This window comes from Protopterus annectens, chromosome 1.part2 (genome assembly GCF_019279795.1).
Source record: "Protopterus annectens isolate FY-2018-M chromosome 1.part2, PAN1.0, whole genome shotgun sequence".
Taxonomy (NCBI): Eukaryota; Metazoa; Chordata; order Ceratodontiformes; family Protopteridae; genus Protopterus; species Protopterus annectens.
In genome coordinates, this window is record NC_056727.1 from 934,201,532 (window position 1) to 934,214,435 (window position 12,904).

Here is a 12,904-nt window from a genome sequence, read left to right on the forward strand (position 1 = left end):
GTGGAAGGGTCATGACAGATAGGCGCAGAAAGCTCATGGACAGGGGTCTTCTGAAGCCTGCCTTTCAAGAGGCTTTAGATAAGTCAGACCAGACCTCTAAATCTTCGAAGGAGTCGAAGACTTCGGAGCCTACGTCGTCGGCTCCAAGTTCTTCTTTTAAAGTTCGTTCACCGGTTCCACAGACTTCGGGGCCGAGTATCGAACTAGTGTCTGTCACCGAGCCTAGAGTCTTGGAACCGGTGACAGAACTGCCACCTCCGGCTCTTTTGAGGTCTGCACCGTCTTCGATTTCTTCGACGCGGTCTTCCAGGCCCCTCTCCGACACCGACGTAGACCGTGTGGTGCAGAAGCTGATTGAGAACACGGCCCTGTCCAAACTCATTGCAGTCTCCTCTCAGTTGGTGTCAAGACTCGAAGGCCTTCCCTTGTCTCCATCTGATCCTCCTCCGAGACCTGTTCTGTCCTCTGAGCCAGGAGACGCTGATTTGTTGATTGTAGAGCCCTTGGTGCCGGAACCGTCCCTTTCTCGGTCGGCACCATTTACCTTGACTCCGTCGGAACCTATCCCGGACTCGCGGAGGCGACGATCTATCCTTGGTTCCGGGACCAAGAGCCGTACCGATACTTCGGTGCCGACTCTCCCTCTCGGTGCCTCGGCATGGATCACCTCGGTTCCGTCCTCTGGATCGGTGCCCTTTGCTTCGGCGTCGGAGATTCCTCCACGTTCTTCGGAACTGGGGATTCCTCGGCTCGGGGTCCGGGGGCCTTCGATCTTATAAGGAAGGTATTGTCTTCTCAGACAACTACCTCAGCAGATACAGCATCCCCCTCCCATAAAGGCCCGTTATCCTCTTCTGCACCTATGGCTACTCAAAAGCGTCGAGCACCTGTGTCTCAGCCGCTCCCAGAGGGAGCCCCCTCTTCCTCGGAGGCTTCATCGGATTCCTCCTGGGTCACTCCGCCCTTCGATGAGTTGATGGACTTGATTGCTCGAAGGGCGTGGGAGACACCTGACACAGTGGAGCCAGTCCCCAGAAAACCTAATAAATGTATTACGGCCCCTCAGGACAAGGCATACCTCACAAAGGGAGTTCCAGTGGACGCTATGGTGGTGGCAGCTGCCACTAAAAAGGAGATGTCTGAATCTTCCTCATCTGTCCATCCGCCTAACAGAGATTCTAGGAGTATGGACAGGTATGGGAAGCGCATTTTTAGTTCAGCGACTTTTTCCATGCGATCGCTGAACTATTTGACTCATTTTACACGTTTATAGAGGGATCTAGTCAGAGTTGGGAGATACCCTCCAGGGTACTACAGATGCTGCTGTCGCGGAAAAGGTTACAGCACAGCTCAATACCCTTACATCAGTTGTGAACTCGTCCATGAGGCTCATCTCGTATGCAGCCGAAGGGTCGAGTAGGGCTGCTGCTTCAGCGATTGCTCTCCGTAGACCATCCTGGATGCGCTTATGCTCCTTTGCGGAAGCCTTCAAGTCTTCCTTTACTAACGCCCCATTTGATGGTGCCACTCTCTTTGGCCCCAAAGTAAAGGAGACCCTTACCCGGTGTGAGCAAGAGGGAAAGACTCTGTCTGCTGTCGGAGTCCGTTTTTCCACCCCATCCAGACCGTACCCCAAAGGGCAACGAGGTGGGAAAATGTGATTTCGTAAACTCCAAGGTTCTTTCCCAAGCACACAGGGTGATGCCCCCTCCAGAGGCAGGGCAGAAGTGGAAGACGTCGCCCTGGCGGAAGAGGGGGTCCGCAAAACCAAGGTGACAGGGATACAATCCCTGGGAAGCCTTTCCAGCACTCCTGAAGGGAGGCCCGACTGTCCTGCTCTGGAGCAGTCGGGGGTCGCTTAGCTTTATACCCTCAGGCCTGGCAAAGAATTACCTCAGACAGATGGGTAGAAAGCATTATTACCAGAGGTTACAAAATCCCATTTTTATTTCCCCCGTTACCGCAGAAAAGATTCCCAGATGTACCGCCCCATCTGCGAGAACCTGCAGCTATAGAAATTTCAAAGCTGCTAGAAAAAGTCATCCAACCAGTCCCGGCGGACCAAAGAGGATTCGGAACTTGCTCAAGGTTCTTTAGTTCCAAAAAAGACAGGAGACTGGAGGCCAATTCTGGACCTAAGCAATCTCAATACCTTTGTCAAGAAAGAAAAGTTCCGGATGGTCACGCTTCAATTGATCCTTCCATTCTTACAGAAGTACGACTCGATGTGCTCGATAGATCTCAAGGACGCATACTACCACATCAAAATGGCCAGAGCGTCCAGGGATCACTTGCGCTTCAGGCTGGGAGCCAGTCACTATCAGTTCCGGGCCCTGCCCTTTGGTCTAACCTCAGCCCCCAGGGTTTTCACCAAATGCATGGCAGTGGTAGTGTCTCACTTGAGACACCTAGGATTCCAAGTGTTTCCGTATCTGGACGACTGGCTCCTTACTGCCACCACCGAGCGTCGACTGATACAGGCCAGGGATTACACACTCGAACTTTGTGTTCAACTCGGAATTTCCATAAATTTCAAAAAATCTGCGTTACAGCCATCACAGCATATCTCATTCATAGGAGCGGATTTGGATACCCGTTGCTTGATTCTTAGACTTCCCCCAGAAAGGATAGCCTCTCTACAAAACCACATATCTCTACTCCTGTTGTCCAAGAAATCCCCGGCCAAACTGGTTCTAAAAGTTTTGGGACTCATGTCGGCTTCCCTCATTGCAATACCCTTGGGAAGACTGCACATGAGAGTTCTTCAATAGCTGCTGTTCGCACAATGGTCGTTCCAACAGTTACCGCTGACACACGAAATTCACATCACAAACATCTGCAAGACACACCTATCTTGGTGGCTACAGAATTGCAATCTCACCGGCGGCCGGCCATTTGTGCTACCCACTCCAACAGCTACAGTGACCACGGACGCTTCCCTGATAGGGTGGGGGGGCATCTTTCAGGGACAGACAGTCCAAGGCGAATGGACCAATCTAGAGTACAACCTGCACATCAATGTTCTGGAGATGAGGGCAGTGTTCCTAGCGTTGCAACACTTTTCTCCCTTTCTACCTCTAGGGACCATTGCAGTTCAGACAGACAACATGTCCGTAGTCTGGTACATAAACAAGCAAGGGGGAACCAAATCTTACCAATTATGCAGAGAAGCCATGAGAATTTGGCAATGGGCAGAGTCCACAGGTCGCTTTGATAGCAACGCACATCCCGGGGTTATCCAATGTCATAGCGGACAGGTTGAGCAGAGCCATCCTGTTACCTCACGAGTGGTCCCTCAAACAGACAATAGCGGGCAGAATATTCCGCAAGTGGGGCCAGCCTTGCTGCGATCTGTTTGCGTCTCCAATGAATGCCAAATGCAGAAGTTACTTCGCCCTTTTACCCCTGCCAGGGGAGGTCCCCAGGAACGCTCTGATTCACGATTGGCCCCCGGGTCTCCTGTACGCCTTCCCCCCTATACCTCGGATACCGAGATTTCTGCAGAAAGCCAAGAATCTGGAAAGGACTGTAATCCTCATTGCCCCATTCTGGCCTCGTCAAATTTGGTTTCCCTTTCTTCAAGCGCACCAAATACGGGAGCCCTGGATCCTGGACCCGGAGCCAGATCTACTGACCCATTCTTCAGGGGCTCCCCACCTGTCGCTCCTGTCCCTCAGACTAGCAGCTTGGCTGCTCCGCTTCCCTTCTTAGCCAGATCTGATCTTCTTTCTCCTGCGGTTCAGAACATTCTAGTAGCCTCTCATAAAGCTTCCACTACAAGAATTTACACTAGTAAGTGGAAGCGCTTTGTATACTGGGCAACTGCACAGCATTTAGATCCCTTAATAGCCCCTCTGAACAAGGTTTTAGAGTTTCTATCCATGCTATTTCACCAAGGAGCTTCTCCTGCCACCTTGAGAGTTCAGTTGGCTGCTATTTCAAACTTCCATGTAGGAGAGAATGGAGCGCATATTATGACTCATAGGCTTTGTAAGGCTTTTCTAAAAGGGTCCTTTCATATTAGGCCACCAGTCAGGTTCCCTACAGCTCCGTGGAATCTAAACCTTCTTTTATCCCAACTAATGCTACCACCTTTTGAACCAGCCTCTTCCTGTTCATTAAAGTTCTTGTCATGGAAAACTCTCTTTCTAGTAGCGATCACTTCAGCCAGACAAGTGTCAGAACTTCAAGCTCTTTCCATTAAGCACCCATATTTGATTTTTCACCCGGATAGGATATCCTTACGCACCAACCCGTCCTTTCTTCCCAAGGTTTGTTCAGTCAACAACATTAATCAGTCCATCGAACTTCCCACATTTTTCAAAAACCATTCCAATAAGCTGGAATATATGTTACACAAGTTAGATGTTCATAGACAACTCAGATTCTATCTAGATAGAACAAAGGATCACAGAAAAGCAGACCAACTCTTTATAGCTTTTGCGGACAACAAAAAGGGCATGGCAGTGACGAAGCGTACTCTCTCCACATGGCTATCTGATTGTATTACTTTTGTTTATGCTGCTACTGAGCAGAGTTTGCCCACCAAACCGAAAGGACATTCTACTAGATCAGTCTCTGCATCTCTGGCTCATGCGGCCCGCCTACCTTTGGATACTATTTGTGCGGCCGCCACTTGGTCTAAACCACATACGTTCATCACTCATTACAAAGTGGATAGGATTTCCAGGGACAGGGCAACCTTTGGTTCCACTGTGCTCAGGAACGTTCTTCCGTGAGAGTGTCAGGTTCATGGAGCTAGGGACACTACCCATGTGTAAGAACAAACGGCGAGATTGAACACTCTCACATATAGAAGTTTTGTCCTTACCATAACGTTCCATGTGGAGTGTTCATCTCGCCTTTGTTCTTACATTCCCACCCTCAGATCAGGAAGAACGTCCAGTTTAGAAGTCTGGTTTGGCTCTCCCGCTACTGATTTCTCTCTGCTGTTGCTGCTATTTTCAGCTACGCCCTGATATGTATGTATGTATGTTTACATTCCTGTTATGGGATCTGATATTGTTTTGCAAACTAGATCTGAGGTAAGGGCAGAGGGAATTGTGGGGGAGAGGTTGGTCTCGAGCTTCTTCTCGATGCAGAGCTTTAAGCGGCCGACTCGGAGCCGAGGATCGGCTCCGAACCCATGTGTAAGAACAAAGGTGAGATGAACACTCCACATGGAACGTTATGGTAAGGACATAACTTCTATTTATCTGCAAGGAAAATCCTGCAGGCCTTGGGCTTCGTGCCATCCTGCATTCTACTAATTCCATATGCCAGACTGCATATGAGGAAACTACAACAACAGCAGCAATGGTATCTAAAAAGTGTTTGGACTCTGCATTGCCACAGCCTGGAGACAGTAATTACCCTCATTCCCTGCCTGCAACAGGAGTTTCGATGGTGGGCACAGGCCTGTCACCACAACAAGGGTCTGCCATTCACTTTACCCACAGCCAGACAGACACCGACAACGGATGCATCAGATTATGCCTGGGGGGCTCATATGGCAGGAAAATGTATTCAGGGCACATCGCCTGCAAGCCAGATGCATCTTCATATCAATCAAAAAGAGATGCTAGCTGTTCAGAATGCCCTGACAGCTTTCAAGTATCTACTTCATCCAGGACAGCTACTGATAGACGGACATTACTACGGTCATGTGGTACATAAACAAGCAGGGAGGCACACATTCCTACCCCCTCTGCAGACAAGCAATGACCTTGTGGGACACAGCATTGACTTACCAAGTTCTCCTGCAAGCACAATTCCTGCCAGGAAAAACAAATGCTCTGGCAGACGAACTAAGCAGAAACCTCATGGATCCCCAAGAGTGGAAACTGGATCCACAAGTCTTCAGCATGATAACAAGGAAATGGGGATGCCCAGACAGATCTATTTGCTTCCCCTCACAACTGCCAATTACAGAGATTTTGCACAAGGATTTATCACAAACAAGCATGGAGAGTGGACGCCCTATCCTTCAGCTGGAAAAACCTAATGGTATATGCCTTTCCTCCACTGCCTCTCCTTCCCAAGGTACTCCTAAAGGTCAGACAAGAGAAGCCAAAAATTATACTAATTGCACCAGACTGGCCACGCCAGCACTGGTATCCAATCCTAAAGAGCTTGTCTCAAGGTCCAGCATGGGATATTGCCTCAAACTTCTCACTTGCTGACCCAACAAAACAATCAGATCCTGCACAGCTAATCCAGGACCTTAAATCTGGCAGCATGGCGGATAATCTAGCCATTCAGAACACTCCTCTTTCAAAAGCTGTTATGGATGTTATTTTGGAGGCCAGAGATTCTATGTTTGGAACCAGGAACAAGGCATTGACACGTATGTACCAAATATTCCCCAGATTTTACAATACCTAACGGAGATGCTGGACAAAGGCTTTTCCTTTTCATCAATTAAGATTCATGCGTCTGCCATTTCATCCCATTACAATACGTAACCACCTATCTTTTCTCATCCTTTAATAAGGCAGTACCTCAGAGGGGCCAAAAACATCAGGCCTCCAAGGAGAGCACCAATTCTGGCATGGGACCTCAATTATGTCTTTGAAAAACTCACACTGCCTCCTTTTGAGGCAGCCTCAACAGCTGATATAAAATTCTTATCCTGGAAAACAGCTCTGCTTCTAGCAATAACCTCTGCAAGACGAGTCTCGGAGTTGCAAGCATTCATGGCTGTGGAACCTTTTATCATTTTTCATCCAGACAGGGTTTCTCTGAGGACAAACCCAACATTTATGCCTAAGGTGGTGTCCAGTGTGGCCCTCAACCAAACCATTCACTTGCCCACCTTTTATCCAAACCTACAGAACAAGGGCGAGAAAATTCTGCATTCTTTGGACATACACAGACCGCTACGCTTCTACTTGGACAGAACTAAAGCTTTCAGAAAGACTGAGCAACTTTGTGTCATATGCTGCAGGATCACAAGGAAAGGCCATCTCAAAACAGGCTATTTCTAAATGGATAGGTCATTGCATCCGTTTCTGCTATTTTCAGCATGGCAAATCAGTGCCTAAGGGCATTAGGCCTCATTCTACCAGAGCAGAAGCCACTTCAGCAGCCTTCCTCAGAGGAGTACCAACCAAAGACATCTTAGAGGCTGCAACTTGGAGTTCAGTGCACACTTTTACAAAGCACTACCACTTACCTCTTTACTCTAAATCCAGAGCAGGCTTTGCCACTGCAGTTCTGCAGGGCCTTATAGCTTCGCCTAATCCTATTTAGCTCGGCCAACCATCCTCAGCTTTGGGATTCAACCCAAGAGTAATGACTGCAACAGTGAAACACGATGAACATAGTACAGTTGTGTACCTACCATAAATGTTAGATGTTCAAGTGTATTCACTGTTGCAGTCCAGGTTACCCTCCCACCGTCCCCCCTTTTTTTTTGCTGGGGTTTATCTGTACTTCTCTATTCTATACCAACCTATGTGGTGTATTTGCTTGTAGATGAAGAAAATGTTACTTTAGTGCATGTATGTTTATTGTCATAATATATTTAGCCTACCCTTTTGGGGCCACCTGACATCTTGGGCAAGAAAAACTGAAGAAAATGGCGTCTGCTGCATCTTTTATACCCCTGGCGCCCTGACGTCAGGGAAGAGGTGAGAGCAACTGACGCCGGACCAGGACTTTGGAATTCAGGCCGACTGTGAGTAGCCTGCCAGCAGGATAACCCAAGAGTAATGACTGCAACAGTGAATATACTCTAACATCTACATTCATGGTAGGTACACAGCTGTACTTTTTCTTCCCTTATAAGACCGATTATTGAATAAAATGCCCCTTTTTGGCATGTACCTCACAAAGCACATGGCAGCAGCTGGAGAAGACCACAGAGATTCCTCATCTGGAGAATCCAGGGCCTCAAACATCTACTCTACACAGATAGGCTAAAGACCCTGTCCTTCTACTCAGTCTCCTACAGATTCCTCACAGATTACCTCTGTCTGGCATACAAAGCAATCTCAGACCCCACCCTGATGGGACTGCTGCATATCTGCAAGTCAAGCTCCACTCGGGTAACCCGCAGGCAAGACCTCAACCTGGGTCTGTGACATCAGTAGGACAGATGTGTCCCAGAGTCTCCCTCTCCATGTAAAGCAGAGTACCTCATTAAACCATTTTAAGCGCAACCTGGATAACTAGATGGGGAAGAGAAAATGCATCCCTGGGATTCCACCTATGTCCCTGCTGGACAGTGGCATAGGGTGCTGACTTGTTGACACATGGGCTGAATTCTTGGCTAGGCTTGTAAAGGCCTTGGGGCCAATAACCTTGTAACTTCTTATGATCCTATGATATAACAAAGGCTACTGCAGCCGTGATCATTTGAACATTTGCTGTTATGGTAAGTTTACATACTCAACTGTACTTTAACCTGTCATCATCTTGCTTTGTCTGTAACCTCTTCATCGTTTGGCTTTAGAAGGATTTCCTCTAAGTCAGGCAAGCATATCCTTTTACTTTGTATTTTTTTTTGTCTCCCAGCTTATAAGCTGTGCATCTCAGTAGATGAGTTAAACTGACAGGTAATGATGGGTAGGCATCCTGTCAGAAACTATTTTGGCACCAATGCGTGCTGTGCCCTGGAAGCACACACTCCCCCCAGGTTTGGGGGTGATTTAAGAATGTTGTCTAATTTGAAACCCCAATAATTCCTTACAACTCAATTCCTGTGGTGAGTACATGTCGGTTGTTAATGTTGATCACTAGAACTTTTAAGTCCATCTACTTAAAGGTGTATATGACTGGACTGGATTGCTTAATATTTGTATGTTTCTGCTGTCTATGGTGCTGTGGGGAGCCAGTGTTAAAAACTTCAAGGTTAGTAAGGAAGTCTGTGCAAAATAGGGTTTCACACTAGGTACACTGGTACTCATTGCCAACAGTGATTATGCAGCTGCGTGGGATGGCTAAATGATTTGAAAGAATGTAATGAATGCTAATTTTTTTTGACAGTTTTCTAAACATGTTTTGTTTTATTTTTCAGGATTTAATCATATTTTGCCTTACTTCTATGTGATTTTCCTAACTTGTTTCCTTGTTCATCGAGAAGCCCGGGATGAGTACCACTGTAGGAAAAAATATGGTGTGGTTTGGGATGAATATTGTCGACGCGTTCGCTATCGTATTTTCCCATACATCTACTGAAAATTTGCTAAGAAAATATTTGAAGTCTTAAAAAGTATTTTTTTTTTTTTTTTGAGATACTCAATATATTTAATCATATTCCCATATTTGCAAGCTGGTCTATACACAGAGGCCTTTTAAATGTGTATAATCTGTTTGATGCAGTTCTTCATTGGAGGCAAAGTAAACCTATACCATGTTTGGCAAGTCCTAATATCACACAACTGCTATGACTAGAAGAAATCATACATACTGGAGCAGTTCTACAGATTATTCTTCAGTTTTCAACTGAAAAAATATTGTCCTGATAGCAGATGTTAACCTCGTAAGTACTTACTGGACTTCTACGGTAGTCACGTGGCTTGCCTTGTTTTTAAGAATATCCCTGCCAGCAAACTGTATTTTATGTACATTTTGTATTATATTATGTTTTGTTAGAGGAAAGGGTGGATTTGATTTTTTTTTTTTGCTGTATAGTATGTGTCATTTGTATGCTTTAGGATGAAATGTTAAATATTTTTAACTTACAGTATTTTTAATGTTTTATACTGCACTCTGTAAGTTCTATATGAAATTTCTGGGAAAAAAAGATATTTTTGCAGCAATTATAAACCATCAAATTGAAGGCGAAAAAATCATTTTTTTTACATAAAATGCTTCTTTTTTAGTCTGAAGTTGGATTGGTTTTGCTTTGCTACTGTTACACTCTTGCTCACAAGTAGTAACATTTTTTGCAAAGTGGTGGCTTAGCTTACAGTTTGTATGACTTATTTTGTACAAGTTTGAATTTTAATTTGAAAGATTTGCACTTTGTGAAAAAATGACTTAAAGTTTCTTACTAAAGCATTTTTTACACATTTCTACCCTTTAAATGTGTTGTCCTTATTTGCTAGCCGATAAAGTATGGAGGAGAGTGCTGACACACCTGAATGCCACAAACATTAAAATTTGGACTAGTACCTTTAACACCTAGCATCCTGACATTGGATTTCATTATTGACCTGCTACTGGAGGAAGCCTGAGTTAAGTTGTTTTGGGTCTTCTTAACAATCTTTGGTATTTTGCCCCCTCCTAAGTGTTTGTCATGTATTTGAGGGTCTGTCTTTGTGGGCCTGAGTTTGACATTTTCTGCCATCTGTTAAGCTGTTCTCTTCAGTTACCACATTTTGTGACACATTCCTGCTGCCTGCATTGCACAGAATAAGACAGCATAGCTAGCTTTTGTGCCTGCCATTTTTTCCCTGTTTGAATAAATAATGGGGCTCTTGATGGCTGTCATGAAAAAGTTCAAACATTCTTCTCTTAAAACAGGGTAAATCTTCAGTGTTGGCCATGGGATCACAAACCAAGACCTGTACTAGCCTTGTCTCTTCTATCCTTGAAAGGAACATAGGGACAGTACTAGGCAAGCAATTGTGAGAACCTTTTCAAACACTTAATAGTGTTGACTTCCCAAATCAAGTAGGGCCGTGCTTTTATAACCATGGTGTAAATTTGTGTCTACCCATCCAGTCAAAGGTTAACCATAAAGGTAGCTAAAGTAGTACGTACTTTGGGTACGTCAAAAACTCAACATTTGTAAATGTCAGGTGGCATAAGGTCAAAAACGCAAATGTCATTGTCAGAAATGTAGACAAACAGGCATAAAGACAAGCTTTACAGTATGTGAATGCAGTACAGTGAGGAGAGGGGGATTTGCCCTTCCCACACTGCATGTCATCCCCTTCGTCCTCATCTTCTGTGGACAAAAGAAAGAAAAGGAGTTTGTCAGTTCCGACCTCTCCATTGGTTCCGAAAGCAAAGAAACTGAAACTGTTGCAATGTTTCAACGAAACTGCAGGCCTCTTCTAAAACACCCATGCTGACAACTACTCCAGCACTTGTTATCTCAAGTCCTTTGACTTCGAAGGCCTCAGTGCAGGAAAGCATTTCTGCTTCACCTTCTCTGATTAAGGACTACTTATTCGCCTTCTGTTCGCTGGAGAGGTCCCAGAGGTTTTTCTGCAAAGGCCTAAGTCCCCTTTACTTCGCTCCACCAAAAGTCTTTCTGAACTTGACGTGGAGAGGCTGGTGAATGAAATTCTATGGGCTAGAGGACTTTCAGGCTCCCTTGCAATTTTGACCTCCCTCTGGTCTTGGCACCGAAACTTCCTTTACCCAACTAAATACTCCTCCTCCAACCTCCTCTGAGGTCTTAGAGTTGTCTGTTCCAGATCTCCTTGTGCTAACTTTACTGGCTCCGGAATTGTTTGCTGCTTCAGAGTGGTAATTACCCTGAGCTCTTTGGTGGCTTCAGAACCGGAGACCTCCCAGTGCCATAGCTACCCTGTCGGTTCTGCGGGCAGGTCTCAACTCCAGGTTTTTCAGAGGCATCCCTGCTCCTTGGAGCTTCTGCTCGAGTTAGTTCGGCACTGGCTTCAGTCTTGAGGGTCGGTTCTTTGGAGCAGGGAGTGACCCCAGTCCTGAAGCAGTCTGTCTCTGTTCCAGGCTCCCTTTCCACTTGAGGGGCTGCCTGCCTAGACTGTGTAGAGAGGGCCCTCTCACGGTGACTGTGTTAGCGCCTTCCCCCTCAGAACAAGTACCCCCTCCCATAACTATTAATCCTGCTGCCCCTCCACTGGGACAGAGGGTGCTGAAGTCTCAGGTTTCACAGGCCCAGGTCTGTCATCATCTGATACCTCCCAGGATTATCCCCCTGAGGCGGTCCCTCAGAAAAAGAAGTGCAAGAGAAGAATCCATTAGAGAACACAGATTTTGATGAGGGTGAAGGGTCACCATGGTCACCTCCTGAAGAGGTCTCATTTGGAGACATCTTAGAAATTTTAAAACAGTGTGTGGCTGGAAGTCACAAAACCCTTCCTCTGAGGAATCTGTTGGCTTTCAGCACCAGTCAGTCTACCTCTTGGGGTCCCTATCCGCAGATAAACTCATTCAGTTTATTTTCACAGCTGGAGTTGAAGGCTCCAGACATCATCGAGCCCAATCCCTAAAAGACCTGATAAAATACTATCTGCTCCTGAGGATAAGCAGTTCTGGGGCAATGGGTTAGCTGTGGATGGTCATGGTCATAGCACTAAAACTTGCTGAGGAGAGTTCCTCTGTTCATCCACCCAATAGGGGAGTCTTGGGCTGTGGACAGATTTGGGAAGTGGGTGTACACTTCATCGACCTTTGCTATAAAGTCCTTGAACTTTTTAGCACATTTCACCAGACTCCAACTGGATACGGTGAAGGAATGGTCAGACACTGTGGCGGGAGCTCTAACTGAGGCAGTCCAAGAGAAGGTGGCTTTGCAGTTAGCCACCCTGGAATCTGTCTAATTTGTCCATGAGGCTGATCTCATACAGCCAAAGGGATTTCCAGAACAGCAGGTACACGTGTAGCCATAAGGAGACATGCCTGGATGTGCCTGTGTGACTTTGCAGAACCATTCAAGTCTTCTGTCAATGCTCACTTTGATGGAACTTCCTTGTTTGGTCCTAAAGTGAGAGACACTTTATCCAGGTGTGAGAAGGGTGGGGAAGCATACCGCTCAACCTGAAAACATCAAAAATCTGGACGAAGGCCCATGAAAAATAGGTACAAATCAGTATGCTGATTACCATAAAATTTGTATACATAATTATGTAACCCCACCCATTCCAATGGAATTGTGGGATACCAACTTTGCAATGCAAACTGAAGAACAGATAACCAAAATATGGCCCCAGACTTCCCCTGCAGCCATTCCAATGTCCCATTACTT

At 46.1% G+C, this 12,904-nt stretch overlaps 1 protein-coding gene across 4 annotated transcripts in view; it reads left to right on the forward strand.

The window, feature by feature from the left end:
- The window catches only part of LBR (lamin B receptor), a 962,918-nt gene extending 952,887 nt beyond the window's left edge, over positions 1–10,031 (forward strand). For all 4 annotated transcript variants that reach the window (XM_044059838.1, XM_044059844.1, XM_044059847.1 and 1 more), the window contains one exon: positions 9,020–10,031. In XM_044059838.1, the coding sequence (XP_043915773.1) occupies positions 9,020–9,180 (161 nt within the window). In that variant the 3' untranslated portion in view covers positions 9,181–10,031. The remainder of the gene's footprint in view (positions 1–9,019) is intronic.
- Positions 10,032–12,904: the final 2,873 nt, after the last annotated feature.